The 20,904-nt window shown below is 35.0% G+C and overlaps 2 protein-coding genes across 2 annotated transcripts; both read right to left on the reverse strand.

Moving 5' to 3' along the window:
* Window positions 1–1,706: 1,706 nt before the first annotated feature.
* Window positions 1,707–15,953, reverse strand: LOC137410133 (ATP-dependent DNA helicase pif1-like). The gene is made up of 3 exons (XM_068095715.1): window positions 14,190–15,953; window positions 2,302–2,410; window positions 1,707–1,843 (listed from the first exon to the last, which is right to left on the reverse strand). Exons 1-3 carry the CDS (start codon window positions 15,951–15,953, stop codon window positions 1,707–1,709), a joined length of 2,010 nt encoding a protein of 669 aa, XP_067951816.1.
* A 636-nt stretch (window positions 15,954–16,589) lies between these two features.
* On the reverse strand, window positions 16,590–20,512 carry LOC137410134 (uncharacterized). The gene is made up of 2 exons (XM_068095716.1): window positions 20,509–20,512; window positions 16,590–18,514 (listed from the first exon to the last, which is right to left on the reverse strand). Exons 1-2 carry the CDS (start codon window positions 20,510–20,512, stop codon window positions 16,590–16,592), a joined length of 1,929 nt encoding a protein of 642 aa, XP_067951817.1.
* Between the last annotated feature and the right edge of the window lie 392 nt (window positions 20,513–20,904).

A 20,904-nucleotide genomic window follows, 5' to 3' on the forward strand; every position in this document is an offset into this window, starting at 1 on the left:
CTACAATATAAATATTGCATTATTTTCTCAACTACATTTGCCGAAGTCTTTTGTAAGTATGTTTTCAATGTCAAAATAACACTTACCCTACAGTCTAACAACTAGCATTTGGTAGCCCACCAGTTTCCGGTCAACCAAAGCATTCAGAGCATTCTGCGTGATAGGATGAACAGAGGAAAAACCAAACTGATCATATACCTTAGTTCCTAAGGGCTTAGAGGCGGAAACTGAACATTTTACCTTTTCTGTATTTCAAAGAACACAGTTCAATGCTAGTCAATACTACAAGACAGTACACTGTTTGCATAAGTACGATTACCTCTTATCTTTTGGTGACTGTACTTATTAATGGTTGGTCATTGTGACATCACAGAATCAATAATAGTAAGAAGTTGGTCTGTTCCAGGAATTCCTTATCACTGCTAAACTCTTGTTTGTAAGTGTGTGTTACTAGTAGCACAAGAGCTATTGGCACATTAGTTCACAAGGAAGCAGTTTTTATGTATTCAGCATGTATTCAGGACAAGCTGGTAATTTCAACCTAAAAAGCTCACCAGCATCTGCAGAATGAATTTCAAAGAGACTGCATGAAATCAGTGCATACTTATTTAAAATCAACAAAATGGAAACACTTGAGATTGCTGAGCAAGAAATGGTGCTTTTTATGGTTTGTTCACTTGTTTTATACAAACCTTTTAAAGAGCAAAATCTATGGTTTTCATCTGTGCAGATAGTTAGTTTCCTGGCACTAAGATTACCAGTAACTTCAAAACCGCTCTGTATGTTAGACAGAATGATGGTTGATGCCACAAGACCATCCAGACAGTATTACAGTTCAAGTATTTACAAATAAACAAAAGTTTATGTCTTTGAAAACTTTCTTAAGTATAACACATTAAATCTGGTTAAGAAAATCTTTTCATGAAGTGCTTTCATTTTTCAAACATGATTTTAATCATTTTAACTGAAGTCAACAGCCAGTTCTGCTTTTTTTGGAACAAATTGTTATTTTCAAAAGATGTTAATTTATGAACAAATACCTTTATACTATTCAGTGCTTTTGACTTACTTTATTTGGTTGCTTAATGAGTAAGCTAATGTGAGCGTTTACAGCTTAACGAAAAGTTTTACCTTCCTGAAAACCTGAAAAACTGAAAAATATAATGAAATAGATTAAGTTGTAAATTCATTTTTAAGCATTTTCAAAAACACTGTTTTGTGATATTATTGATGTGAGTAACGCCACACTGTTTATAGTTGATATGCCTCTTATAACAAATATGTCATATGAAGTGGAAAAAACCAAAAGTTTATTATGACTCACTACACTGCTTAGGAATAAATTCTTGTTTCTAGCTGAAAAGAGCTACCAACCATCATGGTCCTAAAAGTGATAGTTTGCAACCCAAAATGTCTAAAACTGTAACAAATCATAATATCTATTTGGATAATCTAAGCATCTCTTTAAAGTTTTTGATAATTGGTTGAATGAGTAATGTAAGTTAATTGCAACCTAATTTCACGCCCAAACTTCAAAAATCTAAAATTATTTAGATCGAAGTAATCAGTAATGTAACATCAAGCATAGTTATCTTTGACAATGTAATACAATCAAGCTGGTCAGATAAATACACTTGGTGATATATAATCTGCATAATCATAAGGAGCAAGTTAGAGTTTGAGTTTAAAAGTATGAACAATGTTCATCAATCTCTGTTGACTCTCATCACAGATTCCGTAAAATGGAGAAATTTGCTTCTCCAGACAATCTCGCCCCCTCCATTGGCACTATCATAGAACCCATTCAGATAAGAATCATGGCATCTTTCAAACCCCCAGCCACCTGCAAATAAAAAAAGACTTGCTCTTGTGATATAACTAAATTGTTAGTTAAAGTGTGTATATACGCTCATTGTCTTGTTAATAAAATGAGGAATTATATTGCAAATGCAAAAGTAAGACGATTTTGCCGAATTATCAGCATAGTACAAAATATTTTGGTTTGTCATCAAACTTTATTGATAAATCGTTAAGAATTAACATACTTTTTAAATACTGAGCAAAGTATCTACTGATTACATACAAAATAAACTACACAACTATCTTTCGAGATTATCAGATTTATCCTTGAATTATAAGAAATACTATATCTGAGAAACGATTTCGACATATGAAATGGCATACGGAATGATCATACAAACCATTTGAACTGCCACTGCTATGACTGCATATTTAACCAAGAGAATTGTTGCGTGCAAAATAAAAATGTAAGAAGATACATGCCTGTCCAAACTACAGTACAGTTGCCAGAGTCAACATCATTATCCCGATCAGCTGTGCTAAATTCCATTCCATTGTGGTTAGAGAAGGCGGAGCTATCCATAGTTCCATGGTAGCTGACATCGCTTACCTGTCGATATGACACAGGAATCCCTTACTCTATCACTGATCAAGTCAGACACTATTTGACAGTTAAATTCATATAACGGTGTGTAAACCGCAAACTAAAATTTAATGTTTTATTTTAAAGTGCATATGGTATTATATTCAAAACTAGCTAAATTATATTTTCTAATTTGTAATTAAGTACATGTATTATTATACATAAAATATTAACACACTATGATGCAGTTCTTTTGGCTGCATCAGATTGAATATAAGTTTTATGAGATTATTCATGTCATCCATAATATATATAGCAATTTTTTTTGCGGCTTCAAAATAACTCAGTTCAAAGAATTTCAAGGAAACAGCAATTCAACTCACAATCTTTTGCATCATAGATCATGTAAATATTGATTTTTGTTGTGTATTCAGATGTGAAACACAGCTATTTAATCCTTAATTATTTGACTATTTTAACTTCGATAAACCAGTTCAATTCAGCTCACACAAATAAACAAAATCAAATTTTATCAAACTTTATCAAAAATCAAAAAAATTACTGAAAGTGAAACATTTAAGTGAAAATTAGAACTGTTGATCCCGCACCAACTGATATTAGTTTGTTTCAAGATTGGCTTGGCAGGGAAATAATTTCATATAGATGAGTTTGAAAACCCATAGTAACTTTATAACACAAACTCTGCTAACCAAAACCATCTAAGTTTTATATATGTTCTGTATATAATAAATAGTAGTAACAAAATAGTATATTAACCTTAATAACTATAGCTATCTACAGCAACTTTTGAGTATTCAGTGTTTATCATCTGCAAGAAAATGTATGGTTACTGTGCACGGTGTGTATCATATGGAGATCTTACCCTTGATACAATTGGATTAAATAAACTTTGCATTTGACTTTAATAAACTTAATTCAATAAACACGTACTAAGTAGCTAAGTTTTATTGTGTATTTTATTAGAAAAAAACTTTGATATTGTCAATGTCTCTATAGTTATTACCTGTTTATGGTTTCATTTTCACTACAACTTATACTGAGTAATGCTGAATTAAAGGAAAGAGCATAATATTTGCAATACAATAGAAAAATGAGTTATGAGTGTTGATCTATTGTAAGCTAAGTTCAGATCACCACAATGATTTCATCAAACTAAATGCTATAAATATGCAAACTTATAAGTTTTATAATACCATAAAATAAAAGATTTTAAAAAATAAATTTCAAGGAAAGTGACATAAACAAACTATAATAATTATAACACCTGAAAACACCAAAGTTTGCACTTTAAAACAAGTAACATTATTTTTGAAAATAAAAACATATTCATTGTTTGCACTGTCAGTTATGCTTTGATTGTTGTATTCGTTTGATACCATTTTCATACTAGTTTGGCCGTTCAACACCTTCTACGATGTATTGTGTCTTCAAATTCTCATATGCGCAGCTGAGTTTTTCAATATTAGTACCAAAGCATTTTCCAACTGAGAAATTTTTTTTACGTGATGCTTTTTTTGAGTAAAAACTTCAAGCACGAATACAGATAAACCTCACGTATTCAAGATAGCCTAAAAGGTTTACTTCTAAATATGTAGTAACACACCTGTCTCTGTAAATGCAAGAACATTTTCCAACATACAATGAGCTATATAGGTTGCGCTTAACAAGGAACTACTTTTAGCCTGATAAATTTGCTAATCATTGTTATGGTGTTGCAATAAAAGTTTCTAACAAAAATACTTTGAGTTGGAAAATGAACTTCAATACAAACAAAAACAACAAACAAATTTGTGGTCATTGATGCAATCGAGTCGTTATTAGAATGATTTTGTGGACAATTCTCTACTGAGCACATGCTATTACGGGTTCGTGAAAACTAAAAGTGTCCGATTCTAGTGGCCAAATAAAAGTAGCATTCAAATAGAAGTGACATTCGAATGCAAGTGACGTTCAATTAAAGGATAGGACTCTATTCTTCACCCTTCTCTTATAGTGGCGTTCAGATAGTGGTGGTCCAAAACAGGTGGCGCCCAAATACAGATTTTTATCGCATATATATAAATTTTTATATATAATAAATGTGCATGTACCAAAGGTTTGCTTTTTATTTTATTCTACATAAATAGTTCATTGAATTCATTAGTTTCACACTGCTATCAATCTGACCTGACATCTTCTGATTGCTGCAACAGCGTGTATTCCTAGTTTAAGCCTTATTGTTAGAAGAGTTTAAGATTTAAGGGCTATATTGTTATTAATCCTTATAAGTTATCCTTTAACTTGTACAAGTTTTAAGGTTGTAGTTTCCATATTTTATCACACATATAATATATTTTGTCATAAAATTATAATTTTGAGCCAATAAAGTTAACATGTCGTTCTACGAGTCATAAAAGGTTTAAAGTATGATACATTGACTAAACTCAATTGTCATCAGAATACAGCAACAATATAGGTGGTGTTTATTCAATGACGTATACATACAAATTATGCAGCCTGCACAATGTGTTCAGTTTGAAACAACAATACATTATAAGTAGTTTATCAGTATGTAAGAGGTGTGTCTATATATAGATAAATGTTGAACATGTGTGTTTGAGTAAATATCAATTAGCTTATCATTCATAAGTGTTTATTAGCTATTTGATATTTACATAAGAATTATAAGGCTTTGAAACGTGACCTGCCACATCTTCTACCTGCCAATGGCTCATCACTCATATAAGCATAAACTTTATGGCTAAACCTTTTGGTAGCCATCCTGTTTGCTATGATCAGGATCAAGGTATTTAAAAGAATTTATGTCCCAACTTCAAATTAAACCTAAAAAACTTCAAGCAATACTATAGTGATTAATACTATTCTGAAGGGACAAATATTTTCCATAATAACATGGAAGTTTCATGCTTAAAATAGTGCTAAGATATTAATCCTCAATAATATGATTACCTTTGAACAATGTAAACACTTGTTTTGATTAAACTTCAGCAGGAAACCTTTCCATGAGATATCTAGCAGTAATTGGGGCACCACGGACATAACTTTTCTGTGTCACACTTACTTTGCAAAGATAGTTTGTTACATTTAATTTGCTGATTTCCACTTTATGAACAGGACTTGATTTTGTTAGCTGCTGGTAAACCATTTTATAATAAAAAAAAACATTATAAGACCTTTCCAAGCAACTTGTCATCCTTTCAATTACTTCATACGCATGAACTCCATAGTAAAGAATCATTTGTGGCGGCTAATTGCTTTTTATAATTATGATTTTTTGTTTAAGTGAATTGTATCACAAATTTAATCAAATATCATATATTGCTATAGTTTTTAATAATATGAGTTACCAAATTTTTCAAAAAGTAAACTTTCTTTAAATGAAAATATTATTATATTTTATTTGAAAAATTTCTATGTGCTTGTTTTAAAGTTGTTCTCAGATATTGTTCCTCAATAATATGTTTTTCCTAAAAAATAATCACATTTTTTGTGCTTAAACACATGAAAAACCGTTTTTATCCGTATACTAACAACTGAAGCATCATAGACAAGGGTTTTGTGACCCGACCAGTTTGTAAAAATAGTTTGTATCATTTAAATTGCTCACTTCTATTTTATGAATATGATATCATAATATGGATATAATGTTTTGTAAATACTGTAACCCTTCTGCTATTCTAGTGAAGAGATTTTTTTGAAAATCAAAAGTAATTAGTATTTTATCAAAGTTTCCATTGAAAAAATTTAATAGACTTTTTCCTTTAGTAAACAATAACTCGGGTTTCCATGAACTGTTGTTTGGTGTAAAAAAATCTTTTTTGTAACCTCCGACACACCTTAACAAAAGTTCTCGTAATTAAAAAATTAGAAACCATCAACCATGTGCTTTGGTGTACTGTGGACAATGATCCAAGATGCCAAAGAATGGAAAAATCTTTTCAAAAACTCTATATAGCAAATCCTTCAGGATACTAAGAGATTGCAGGTTGCAGACTAAGCGTTGCAATACTTTTATAGCGGCTAAAATGCACTAATTTTTGCATCTTTCGTAAAAATCAGTCTGTTCCAAATCTAATCAAATGTTTAACTGTATCAGAAGATTCAAAGCAGTCTAAATCAGGTAGCTGATCGCTATCTAAATTTTGTTAGTTAAGTAGGTTGAAGCGTAGTGAAGTGTTAATAAAGTGAGTTAGAACTGTTGCTGAATGCTGATCAAAATGTATACCCTAAAAATTTCATTTGAACAATATAGTGCTCTATTTTAAACCCTTGGTTTATAATGGTACTTAATTAAGGGTGTTGTGCAATTAGAAAGTGGCATTGCAATTTCCATTTAGCTCGTCGGAATATTGACAGAATAAATGTAAGTCTTTTAAGAGCAAAACAATGTAACTCATTTGCCCTTTCCGTTTACTAATTATATCACGGGTGTTGTTTCTAGCATTTAAAAAAAAATCGTAAAACTATGTAAGTGGAGAACAGACTTTAATTATTGGTTTGCATAATCGCATTAGTGATTACTCAATCCAATAATACTATATCATGTATACTATTTAAAGCTAAAGCTTGTGCTTTACATAGATTGTGCAAGCTGTAGACACGCAAAAAACCTTTTTTGAATAATGTGAGAAGCGTATACGAACTAATATTAGCTAGGTCAACGGGGCAGAAAATATAATTGGTCAGGAGACACTGGTAAGTGTAGTAGCGAACGATCTGATGAAAACTAAGTAGGTTCCAACAAATGCAACAATCACCTGTAAGATGCAACCTGATGAGCAAACATTGCAAATAGTTTGGTCTTGAAATGTTTTTTCTGGCATGAATTGTAAGCATTGTTTGTTTATTTTATTTTTTTTGAATACATATTAGTATGATTTGATGTACATGTATTATAATCCAAATCTTCAACTTGAAAGTTTATAACATATTATTTAATAACATCAATGCTGCTATGTAAAATCGACTTCTGACAAGATCGTTGCTCGTAACTAATATTCGATTACACATAAAAAGGAAGTCATGCTCGCAAACTGTAGCAAACAGATCAATAAGTGTAATCAGCCTCTATGCAGAGTTTGTAAATTTTGTTTGAAAACAAAAACATGCCTTAAATTGCCTACATTTGATCATTGCTACGACATTTGAGTAAAATACAAACATATCAACATCGGCTGCTATTACATAGTATGAATTTGAACCTCAACAACTTCAAATCAAAGTCTAGATCTGCTGATTGTGATGATCGATCTTCTCAAGTAAACCGTAACTAAACTTGACAGGAAAAACAAAAAAGCTAATATTTATTGATGTAACCAGATTATTATTACCACCATTTTGTGGACACATTTCTACAATTTACTTCCTAATTTGAGATTATTAGAACTAAAGATTATCACATTGGTGATAAAATAGAGGTGGTATTCAATGATAGAGTTGAACCCCCTTTTTCTATTCGTCTTTTATAGCAGTGGTTAAATAAAGGTGGTATTCAAATAGAGGTTTTACAGCAATTAGTTTTTGATTTTTTCTCAACAAATGCTTAGAAACTTTTTATTTCTCAAACCTGAAGAAAAATTTAGGTCATTTTTGACGCTTTTTCTACAGTAACTTATATTCCTTTTTTTTTACACGTTACTTTGACGTTACTGATTTGTGAAACAAAATATAAAAAAGAGCTACTTATCAACATCACAGATAAGAATAAAAACACCAGTTAATCTCTTAAATAAGAATTGCAGAGCATCTGCCTTCGGTACTCCTTCAGCTACTTTCGTTTCATCTACTCTAAAATATTTATTACTGTGTTAAGATGAAGTACAAAAATCACTTTGTTAGTTTGCTATAAAAAGATAAGCTAGCGTATGAACTAACTAGAGCTTGTTATATAGAAATCTTTTTCATCACTTATTTCACTATAATAAATTAAAAAGTTAACTCAAAATGTTATATTGCTAAGATTTAACCTGTACTCACGATTCAGGTTAAAAGAGGTGTATTTATTGCATCATCTTGTCTCCGCAATTATCAGTGATGAAATACTGCAGTTATACATGTATTTTACTAAACCTTTCACAATATTGAGCTTGACATCGCAAAAATGTTAAATCTGTTTTCTGGACATTACCTTATTGGTAGACATCTAGGCCTTTTACTTGATATAGAAGCAAAGTTGCTCTTAGCTGAAAATAGTCTGACCGCTAGCAAAGCTTGCAACCAGCTTTTCTATATCATGTAGATGAGTAATAATAACACCCTGGAACTGCAAAAACATATTTGTAGCGTTGCTATAGAAATGTTTCACTACAGCATCAAACCACAGGCGAACCAGCTAAAATATGGGCTACAACCACAACTTGTATTGCATATTAAATCATCAGGGTTCTTTCTCAAGCGTTTGAGTGTAATATGTGAATCAGGCTACAGTGACAATAGTATAATTATTTGACTTCTTTGTTTCTGTAGTTGTATAGACAATTTGCTGGGTTTAATTAGAGTTTCACACAGAAACAGGAATGCGATAATAATGAAAGCCAAGTCTATATACTAATACTACTTGCTACAGACTCATTTTATCTAATAAAGGTATATTTGAGTGGTAACTTTATTAGAAGTTTTACATTTTTTGTTTTCATCTCTTATATTACATATAATTATTATACATTGTCATATATTTACTATATTATGTCAGTATTATTAGTATGGCGTTCTACACATCAAAGAACAAAGATAACTAAACAGGTTTTAGCACGATACATTGACTAAACTCAATTGTCATCATAAAAAAGCCAAACTATATGTCATGTCTACTCAATGAGACATACAATATATTCACTTTATGAATAAAAGTTGTGCAATATGTTCAGCTAAGGTCAACATTAAGAGTAGTTTATCATTCTCTAAGAGGTGTGTCTATATATAGATAAGTGTTGAACATGTAAGTTAGAGTAAATATCCATTAGCTTATCATTCATAAGTGTTTATCAGCCTTTTGATATTTACATAAGAATTATAAGACTTTGAAATGGGACCTGCCACATGTTCCACCTACCATTGTTTCACCTGCTGTATAACCATAAACTTCATTGTGAAATATTTTCCGTATCAAGGCTGGTTATTATGATCAGGATTTAGGTGTTTAAAATAATGTATCTACCAACTTCAAATTAAACTAAAAAACCAAACACAATCATATTAAGATTAATATTATATCGAAAAATGGCAACTATATTGTATAATGACTTTGAAGATTCATGCTTATAATAATGCACAGATATTTATTCCTAATAATATGGTTACCTTCGATAAATGCAAACAATTGTTTTGATTAAATTTCATCAGAAAAAGATTTTGATGAAATCTTTACTAGTAATTGGGGCACCATGGACATAACCCTTCTATGTCACATTTACTTTGCAAAGATAGTTTGTTAAATAGATTTGCTGATTTCCTTTTAAGGACAGGATTTGATTTTGCTAACTGCTGATCAGCTGTTTTATATTTACAAAAAATGATAAGACCTCATCATGTGACCAGCCGTATTTTTATTATACTGTACAATTTATGCCAATATTTTACTATAGAATATATTTATTAAAAAATGTTGTCTACAGTGATAAAGAAACATTTTGTAATGATCTAATGCAAACACCACATAGTAAAAATTATCAAAATGTAAAATAGCTATTTTACATATTAAAACCTAGTAATAATATAGTAGGTTAACCATAGAAGCTATAGTTGCCCACAGTATGTTCAGCTTATTTATTGTATTTATTGGTTATGATTTGCAATAAAATGCAATGTTACAATTTACTTCGGTGTACGCGCTGTATGGAGTTTTTACTTTTGATGCAGCTGTGTACTGCAAATATTGAATTTAAACTTTTATAAATGTTGCTTACTAAACACACACCTAAAGCTAAGCTGCATCATGAACTTTATTAAACTTTAACTTTGTCATAATTTAAAACTTTTTTTACTTGTTTTCGCTTTTTTTCACTCCATTTAATAACGAATAATGCTGAAATGAAAAGGTTTTATGTGACAGAAGTTTTAAATTTGTTGTATTCATATCTTATAACACATGTATTATATATAGTCATGTAATTATTGTATTAGGTCTATAATATTAATATTGCATTTTATGAATCAAGGAACTTGGACATCTAAAATTGGTATAGAATGTAACATTGACTAAAATCAAATGTCATCATAAAAAGCGAAACTATTTGTCATGTTTATTCAATGAGAAATACAACCAATTATAGTAAATAACAGAATTTGGCAGTGTGTACAATATGTTGAGCTGAAGTCAACATTAAAAGTAGTTTAACAGCCTCTAAGAGGTGTGTCTATATTGAGACAAAGATTGAACATGTATGTTCGAGTAAGTTTCAATTAGCTTATCATTTTAGAGTGTTTATCAGCCATTTTATATTTACACAAAAATTATAAAACTTTGAGGCGTGACCTGCCACATGTTCCACCTGCAAATGGTTTATTACCCATGTAAGCATAAACTTCATTGTGAAATATTTTTTGTATCAGGGCAGGTTATTATGATTAGGACTAAAGTATTTTAAAGAGTTTATGTACCAACTTCAAGTTAACAAAATAAACTTCATACACTTTTGTAAGGATTAATATTTTTTGTGAAAGGTGGCAAGTTTTTTCCGTAACAACTTAGAAGATTCAGGCTTAAAATAATGCACAGATATTTGTTCTCAATAATATGATTATCCTTGATAAATGCAAACAATTGTTTTGATTAAACTTCATCAGAAAACATTTTCATAAACTATTTAGTATTATTTAGGGCACCATGGATATAACCTTTCTGTGTCACACTTACTTTGCAAAGATATTTAATTAATTAATTAAATTAGCTTATTTCAACTTTCTGAACAAGATATGATCTTGCTAGCTGCTCATCAGCCATTTTACATTTACAAAAAGGATAAGACATCATCGAGTGACACACTAAAGAAGTGACAAGACTTTTTCACTTGACCTTTAATATTTTCAATCACTTCATATGCATAAATTTAATAGTAAAGCCTTGTTTTTGCTCTTTAAAAATTGAAGAGATTTAGAGAATTGTGTAGATTGAAATCAGTTCATTTCTCTGACATAGTCATTAAATTTGGTTGTTTTGTCACGAAATGTTCTCACATAAATTGAAAAGCCAATAAAAAGCTCAGTATAAAGCTTCTCGTAGCACAAGTGTATGACAAACACTTCGGGTTTTTTTGAAGAGCCTGTATCAAATATAGCGCTCGCTAGTGTACAGTTTTGTTTCAGTTTGGTCTAATCGTCTAGTCGTAATCTGATTATGTGCCACATACTTCCTGCCAAACAGCGTGAGTAATTTCTGCAACATTTTTTGAATATCACAGCAGACCAACAGGCTCGTTCTGTTTATCAAAATGTGATATGAACTCTTTCGAGCTAAAGTTGAAAAATTAAACAGTTTTTTATGGAAGGTTTTGAGATATCCGTGCTCAGAGTGAAGCTTTACAATAACGATGAAATAGACGCGTAAGAAAAATAGACATGGTCACAATAGACCTGGTCTTACAATGAGGACGATTACTTGTTTGTTTTTGAGCTTTTAAAAGCTTGTAATCACATTTCTATATATTTTGCACCTACAACACAACAGAGTAAGACATGGTAAATCTTTTGATACCAAATAACTGTAATGTGAATTATGTTGCAAGTCAACCTTTAACAATGGCATAATTTTGAGTCAGTCTATGGCTAGCAACTATGTATATTAAATAATGCAAGCAATTTTACACAATGATTTTGTGTTTATTAAGAAGGTTTAGAAACGTGGGTTTTTTCTATGAATTACAGTAGTCTTGCTTATCTCACTTAAACATAGCCTTGGTTTATAAATAAATACTGAACTTTGGAAGCAAAGATAATAAAGATAAGTTGGTACTTAGTCTTACAAAAAGTGGGCATGGCCTAACTAGTAGAAAATATAAAAACAGTGATCAGTACTGAGTCTTTCATTCTACCCCAAGCGTCACACAATGACTTTCATATTGAGATTGGTCTTACTCCTGTTTTCTTTAATTTTAATTTCAGACCAACATGTCATCGGGCAGAATGCTAAAAGTCAAGAACTGCTTCATTTACAACAAAAAATCAATGCGGCTCGTCAGCTATTGCAAAATGTTACCAACCAACTTTCGTTTAAGCAAACTCAGGCAGCAGAGGAAGCAACTTCAATACCATCAGCAAGTCAACATCCTTTGACCGAACAGCTTACAACTGAACAATCTGTGACTAGTGAGGTGTCAACACCAAAAGGTAAATCATGATATTGTATAATTTCAGGTCAAACAAAATACAATCAAACCTGAGTAGACATTGTCTCTCAATTGGAAGACAATTAATGCATTGTACAAATTTGTACAACTAACTGTGCCACCCGGCGTTGCCCATGTAATAGAAGAGTCTTTGGACAGAAAATTGATTTGAATTTAACATATAACCACAATTGCAGTTCTAACTTTCAAACTACATACCATGAAAAAAGGGTTTTTTATTATAAACAAAAAAAGTAGTGAGAGTTGTTTGCTATTAGCCAGTTTAATAATGTGAGCGAACAGCTTCTCATGACGTTATGCTATGACCCGCGTCATAGGCAAAGCAGTTAGGCATTTGCTCTCATATAGTGACTTTTATTGGCAAGGTAGAGATTTGATTTCTGTAGTCTAGTGGGAAAGGCGTCAAACTGGCAAACGCAAGGTCCGAGATCGAATCTACTTTGGTACGCAATATTTATTCAAAGAATTTAAGATCTATAGCCGGAAAACCAACATTCTTTGAGAAATATATATATAAGACTAGCTGCATCACCCGTCAACGGAATCAGATTTTTGTACAGCAAAAGGTTTATTGAGAGTTGTCTTTCATACGGTAAAACAACTCCAACTATGCAGTCTACTGAAATTGTTGGGCCGATCAGACAGCATACGCAGTCATACATGTCAATCATTTTGGGGAGAACAATGGAAATCTGCAATGTGTTTTACAGCTAGTCTACAATGCATCAGTCTCAAACCACTAAAATGGGAGTTGTCCTATTTTTGTACAGAGAACTGATAATTAAATTGACATTGCTAGGCAAACTGAAATTGTTCAAACTGGCAGTATTGAAAAATTGTGCGTGTTATAAGAAATTCTACAAAATATTTCGCTATTGCACTGCTGAGCTATCGCCAGCATTTATTGAATGGAGACATCTACATGCACTATACATGACTTCTACAGTTCTACATCAAATGGAGACTTCTAACACTAATCATGGCTCACCAGTACTTCGTCTATTATAGCCTGTGTTTTGACAAGGTATATAAAAACAGTGCTGCAGTAATGTGGTTGTGTTAATAAAATTTATCAGTAAAATTTACATGTATAACAGGACAGACAGTACGATGTCAAGGCAGATACAGCATTAGCACCTTACAATAATAAAACATAATGCCAACATGATAGCCTTTTTATGAGACACAATAAGGAAAACAAATGCATGAAAATATATATATATATATACTGAAAAACATGCTAGAAAATGCTGCATGTGGATAATAAGTAGGTATAGCAGTACATGAAGAACATAGCATGACACAATAATAATATAATGTTAATTTAATGCAAGCATGACATAACAATAAGACAATGTTAATCAACACAACACTTGTGGATAGACAACATTTTTGGTTTTTCTGTCGGGTGTATGAATATCCAGTTTTCGGCTTGTGCCTACTCTTGAGCAGGCAACGTACAGCTGGCCATGGCTAAAGCAGGGGGACAGTAAGTCGATACCAGCTACTTTGAGGGACTGACCTTGCGACTTGTTGATGGTCATAGCGAAGCAGACTCTGATGGGGAACTGAATCCTTTTAAATTCAAATGGTAGATCGGTTGGAATAATTGGGATCCTTGGAATAAAAACGTATTCTCCTCTACCAGATGCTGAAATGATTTTGGCCTGAATTACGTGCGAAAACATTTGCGCAACAATTAGCCGAGTGCCATTAGATAACTTTGGAGGATTGAGGTTGCGAAGAAGCATGATCGGTGTTCCTATCTTTAGCTGCAATTTATGAGCAGGAAGTCCGGGCAAGTCCAGTGCGTTTAAGAATTCCACAGGATATTCTACAGCAGCGTCATCAGTCAACGACGTATCAACAGAAGTGAAGGTTTTTGAATTGCCAGGTAGTTGGGCTAAAAGCTGTGAGTTTATGGCAGCAGCTGCATCATTCCGGGGGCAAAGAATAGCTCGCTCAGATAACCAATCAACATTTTGGAACCTCTGTCGCAGATTAGGGTAAACGTTCTCCTGAAGTTCTTTGGTTGAATCCACAAAAGTGCCGTAGCCATCAAGTGACACCAAACCATCCTCAGCACTGACTGGCAAACGCCCTTCACCAATACGCAGCAGTCCAGCAGCGAAACGTGCACTTGTTTCGTCGCCAAGAATAGCGGCACGCATGTTTCTTGGCAAATGAAGCTGCACAACAGACGGCCACAAAAATGATGCTTTGATACATGCATTTATCTCATCAGCGGGTGTGCCTCTTTGTATGACAGGCAACGTTTGGCGAAAATCTCCAGAAAGTAAAAGAGTTACCCCACCGAAAAGTCTATTATTTTCACGCAAGTCATTTAGTGTAAGATTTAGAGCTTCAAATGCGAGCTTGTGCAACATTGTGCACTCATCCCATACAATAAGAACGCATCGTTGCAGAAGTTGGGCAGTTCCGTTGTTCTTTTTGATATTGCACACAGGATTCTCAGTTCTGGCCAATTTAAGAGGCAGTTTTAGTGCTGAATGCGCAGTGCGGCCACCAGGGAGTAAGGTAGCTGCAATACCAGATGAAGCTACAGCCAAAGCAATTTTTCCAGACTCTCGTACTTTCGCCAATATAAGATTAGTGGCGAAGGTTTTGCCGGTCCCACCTGGTGCGTGAAGAAACACCACACCGCCACTGTTTTGTTCAATTTTCTCAAAAACTGTGTTATATGCAGCTCTTTGCTCTCCCAGCAGCAGCGGTTCATTGGTTTCAACATGGCGACGAAGCTCTTCACGGTCATACGCTGTTTCGCGTAATATTTCTCTGCAAACAACAGGTTGCTCCACTCTAACAGGCCTGGGAAGTTCATAAACTGAGAGGTTGTTGTTTGTGACCTCGAGCACTTGGTCCTCAATAAATATAAGAGCAATATTGAACATTCTATCTGTAAACTGCAGTTGTTGATCCTGAAGCAGTTGTCGCTCATGAAACAGGATGTCTTCAGCCAAATGTTCCTTAAACTCTTGCCACAGCTGAAGAGGGTGAGAAAGCTGGCAGGTGCTTAACATAATAGCAAACAACTTGCGCAGTTGGGCAGGTGACTGTACAGTTGCAGCTTCTTCCAAGGCCTCCCTCCACTGTGCATCATCTTCCAATAGCCCCAAACGCCTGCATGCTTCATGGAAAGAAGCACAGACATGACCTTCAACAGTTCTTAAATGCTGAAAGGACATTGGGCCAACCAAGTGATGTAGCATGATTCGAAGAAAGAATTATTCACGATTGTTGGGGTGAACAGTGTATACTCGTGCTAGGGCATCAGTTTGATATATGCCAGGATGATCAGGCACTGCAGCTCCATAAACTCGTCTCTTCCAGCATTTTGTGGATGCGTCAAAGGTGTAATAGGCTGGCAATTGGCAGTACAGAAGCGTCCTGGCAAAATCATCAAGTGTACAAAGCTTGAAAAAGGCTGTAAGAGTAGTGTCACGTGGTTCTTGAAGTTGTTGCTGAAGATTTGCTTCAGTGAAATACACTCTCTGGCCATTCTCAAGATGGACACTCAGATGCTGAACAGTCGGGTGTCGTGCATGAATGGGGAGACTGAAGATGCGCCACATTGCTTCATTTGCACTGATGTACCTTCCACTCTCATAGCGAGCTACTTCATCAACCTGTGCTCCATCTCTTTCCAAGCCGAACACTGCTTGATCACTACCCTTGTTGACATATTTGCAAATGTATTTGATGGACTTCACTGAGTTGCAAAATTCGACATTGATGTGCACATTGAATACTTTGGACAGCAAAGGGCAGTAAGGCACTATCCATCTATTGTCCAAATTGATGTCGTAGGCCTCTCCAACAGCTCACAATGTGTGTTGTTTGGTGAAACCTCCATCATCAGCGGAACGACGACGATACAATGGATACCCATCTATGCCAGTAACTGTGTCTTTAATGAGAGCCTTAGGGTACTTCTTGGTACATGTGCCGTCTTTCATGCAGGGTGAACCGGGGTTTAACTGGCCACATGGACCATGTACCATGTGCTTGGTGACAATTTCGAATAGCTCGGGGTCTTCCACTCGATTTGGTATTTCTGCAGAAATGACACAATCAACCTGTTCTGGCCTGATGCGATCGCATAACCAAATTAGAATGTGTGCATGAGGGAGTCCACATTTTTGCCATTCAATGGTGTACATATGGCATCGCACAGCGCCAAATATTGCACCGGTGGTAATGTAATCCATTAGTTGCTTTAGTTTTAGGTGAAACACTCTTGCAACCACATCGTGTCGGTCATAGCTTTGCTGACCAGGCAGCAATTCATTGGAAATCTCATCCCATTTGCTGTTGCAGGTAAATGTGATGAAGAGGTCTGGTCTGCCGTAATGTCGCACATATGTCATGGCATCCTGCGTACGCTCATGCATGTAGCGCGGGCCGCCAGTAAAAGACGAAGGTAAAATCACCACGTTACCTCGTTGGTTTGCATTGGCCACTGCATCACGCAGGTGGATGTAGTCATCAGCTCTTAGCCGTGTCTGATGGTGGCGGATAAAGCTAAGTCTTTCAGTTTCAATTTTAGCGTACATATCAACTGCAAACTGCAAAAACAGCATTCGGCACCTGTGAATGTAATTGAAACTACCATCACGAACCATCAGCCTGCTAGCATAAAAATCCATAGCAGAAACCTTTCGTGTACCTGGCTTTCCTGTGCGAATGTCAGTCTGTCGCAGCTGAAAGTTGTAGCAATCGTCACCTCGCCAGAAAATGAGTGGATACTGCAGGGCGTCATATGCTCTGTGCGTCTCAGATATCCTCTGCAGTTCATTGCTGCGTAACTGCAGAACAATATCCCGCCTTTCAAACTGCTGTCCAACTATTTGAATGGCAACTTCATCTATGACAGGAGCATTGAATCTTCTTTCATGCTCTCCAACAGGGTGTTTGTCAGCATGAATGACAATTCGCAAGTCATCCGTGTTTTCAGGCAGCCTCTCCCTAGCAGTTTTGAAATCACGCACATATTTATTTTGCTCGTGTAGATCATCCTGCAGCTCACGGATTACGTTTAATCGCACTCCTTCAACAATACCACGCCGATGTTCTGCCTGTGCCTGCTGGTCACCCATGAAATAGATTTGCAGGAACTGTGGTTGCTCACCCGGTATCGGAAGCAAGGATCCAATCAAATGGTAGACTTGACCCTGAACCTTGAAATTTGGGTTAAAACCAGGCTCATCAATGGTTTTATCTCCAAATGATGTCATTTGAAAACAGCTGTTATATTTTCGTATATTCCCCAAAAAATGTTCAGAATCAGGATTTGCGCCTTGGAATAGGTGAGTCAATACAGGTGGAATATCCTCAGAGAGTGGTCGTAGGTGAACTTTCCCATTGTTGCAACAAATGCCTGGCCTCTCGTCTTTCCAACGCAAGGCATTACATCTGGAACATTTTTTAGACATTCGTCCCATAAAAAATTTCTGATGGGCCCTATACTGTGTTACAGGATTGTAGTCAAGTGCGAAGTTTTCTGCCCATGCACGGCGCCTGGTAGGCTGTGGCGGCCAAGCAGCTGCTGTAGTTAGTGTATCTTGCCGTGGGAGTCGCTGCTGCGTCGGCTCAGCAGTCTCTGCACTTCTAGCAGCTGCAGCATCTATTCCGGCCTGCTCTCGATGTACCTGTGTTTGTTCAGTGGTTTCTGCTGTTCTAGCAGCTGCTATTCTGTTTCGTTGTAGGCATAGCTGTGTTTGCTCTGCAGTTTCCGCACTTCTAGCAGCTGCAATAGCAGTTCTGTTTCCTTGTAGGCGTAACTGTGTTTGCTCTGCAGTTTCCGCACTTTTAGCAGATGCAGTAGCTATTCTGTCTCATTGTGGGCGTAGCTGTGTTTGCTCTGCAGTTTCTGCACTTCTAGCAGCTGCAATAGCAGTTCTGTTTCGTTGTAGGCGCAGCTGTGTTTGTTCTGCAGTTTCTGCCCTTCTAGCAGCTGCAATAGCAGTTCTGTTTCGTTGTAGGCGCAGCTGTGTTTGCTTTGCAATTTCTGCTCCTCTAGCTGCTGCTTTGCGAATTCGGTCTCTTTCTCTATGGGAATCAATCTGTTCTTGCGTTTGGGCAGTAGGCTTTTTGGGAGGCTTTGTACTGCTTCAAGCGTTTCTAAAAGTGAATAAGATGGTGTGCTTTTTTGTAATATACGCTGCTCGCTTTTTTCTCACCGACGCCTATCGCAATACTCGGAGTGCCCGTGCAAGTTCTGTAGTAGCTGTAGTTCTGTAGTACTCGTAGCGGGAAAAAAAAGTAAAAGTAAGTCAGCTGCGGAAGGTAATGAACATGTTTACTACCACGAACAGTGGCAAATCCAATGTTTTCAAGTAGTGGATGTGTGGCAATTCATAGACAATACAACATTGAATGAGAAGTGTTTACCTTTTTGAAGTAGAAATTTAGTAGGTAAAATGCAGTAGCAGTACCCATGCAAGTTCTGTAGTTCTCGTAGCTGGAAAAAAAAGTAAAAGTAACTCAGATGCGGAAGGAAATGAACATGTTTACTATCCCAAACAGTGGCAAATCCAACGTTTTTAGGTAGTGGATGTGTGGCAATTCATAGACAATACAACATTGAATGAGAAGTGTTTACCTTTTTGAAGTAGAAATTTAGTAGGTAAAACGCAGTAGCAGTACCTGTGCAAGTTCTGTAGTAGCTGTAGTTCTGCAGTACTCGTAGCTGGAAAATAAGTAAAAATAACTCAGCTGCGGAAGGAAATGAACATGTTTACTATCACAAACAGTGGCAAATCCAACGTTTTTAACCCTTTCAGTGAAGTAGACTCATTTATGCGTGTTCTAAGGTCGACCGCCGTAGACGCATATTTGCGACTTTCCCAGCAATTTTATTATTCGTTGATAACATAACCAACGATCTTTAGGACTTTTATGGTAGCGACAGTGTTGTCCTAAGATGTCTCTATAAAATTAGCCTAAACTTTAATGTTAAATCTTTGTTTGAGAATTTCCAACTTAAAAACGAACCTTTTTTGTGCGAGTTCATTAATTGCGTCCGAGTTAAAAAACAAATAACTATTAATGTTGATAGTCGATGATATGATAGCCGATTCTGATTTTTGTGATTACACAGATAATTAAAATGCACAATGTATAGATACAACAAATTTTTTGCATAGCAGTGCTTGTTAAAATGTTGGCAAAATCTACGATATTGTTATAGCTCCTTTTACTGGTTTTATAACTAAGGCAATGCTATAACAACAGTATACCAAACTTAGCGAAGCTATCTCAATCAATCACGATTATTGATAAATGCAATAATTTAAAGTACCTTGAGTTCAAATTTCCTATAATTCAAATAGCGTTATTGAGTTGATCTCGATCCCAGTGCGTCCACCGTGTTGGAAGTCCGAACTCCAAAAGAATACCTTTTTGTCCTCCGAATCTCCCACCTCAGGTTAGTTAGAGACGCCCTGCCAGCGTGTAACAATCTTATTGGATCTTTCCTTAAACCTGGAAGTTCTAGCCTGAGACGCAATAGTAGAAAAGATGTTGAGTTAGACTGACGATGTCGTTTGGTAGAATATCAAGATTCTAGACTACCTCCGCTTTCTAGTTTTAGCTATATTACGCAGTTCATGACCTTCCCAGTACACGTTGGCAGTAAATGTTAATTAGCTGTAATTTACTACTCATTAATTTATTTATGGTGTAGTAAATTTTATTTAATTTACTGCTAATATTTACTACTAATTTAATTTTACTACTTACTCATATTAGTTAAGTTTGCTTCGTACGACCGAATCGAAAAAGGAAAGACCGCTCTATAATCTATCGCATCACCAATATTCGGAAGTTATTGGTAACTCAACATATCGAGAAAACAACTCCTAAAGATACAATATTAGCATATCAGTATTTATCGTTCATCCCTATGATGAATAGGTTATGTATAGTAGAGGCGTGTACTAACTGGAGAACCCCGTTAACGCGCCCTAGATACCTAGTAGCGGCTAATAGTCGGTACTCTATAGGGCGGACAATCAATCACACAGATACACAGACAACGATTGCCGTTTATATAGTAGAAGTAAATCAAAATAATCTAAAAATCATTTACTGAAATTAATTCTTCAACTTTTGCCATGAAAAAAATTAAAACAAATA

Source organism: Watersipora subatra, unplaced genomic scaffold (genome assembly GCF_963576615.1).
Source record: "Watersipora subatra unplaced genomic scaffold, tzWatSuba1.1 SCAFFOLD_49_1, whole genome shotgun sequence".
NCBI classification, from domain to species: domain Eukaryota; kingdom Metazoa; phylum Bryozoa; class Gymnolaemata; order Cheilostomatida; family Watersiporidae; genus Watersipora; species Watersipora subatra.

Coding starts and splice junctions, on each gene's coding strand:
- LOC137410133 (XM_068095715.1), bottom strand. CDS start 15,953: ATGTCCTTTCAGCATTTAAGAACTGTTGAAGGTCATGTCTGTGCTTCT. Junction 2,411..14,189: donor TGTACGTTGCCTGCTCAAGA/GTAGGCACAAGC, acceptor TCATATCGACAG/GTAAGCGATGTCAGCTACCA. Junction 1,844..2,301: donor TGATGTTGACTCTGGCAACT/GTACTGTAGTTT, acceptor TTTTATTTGCAG/GTGGCTGGGGGTTTGAAAGA.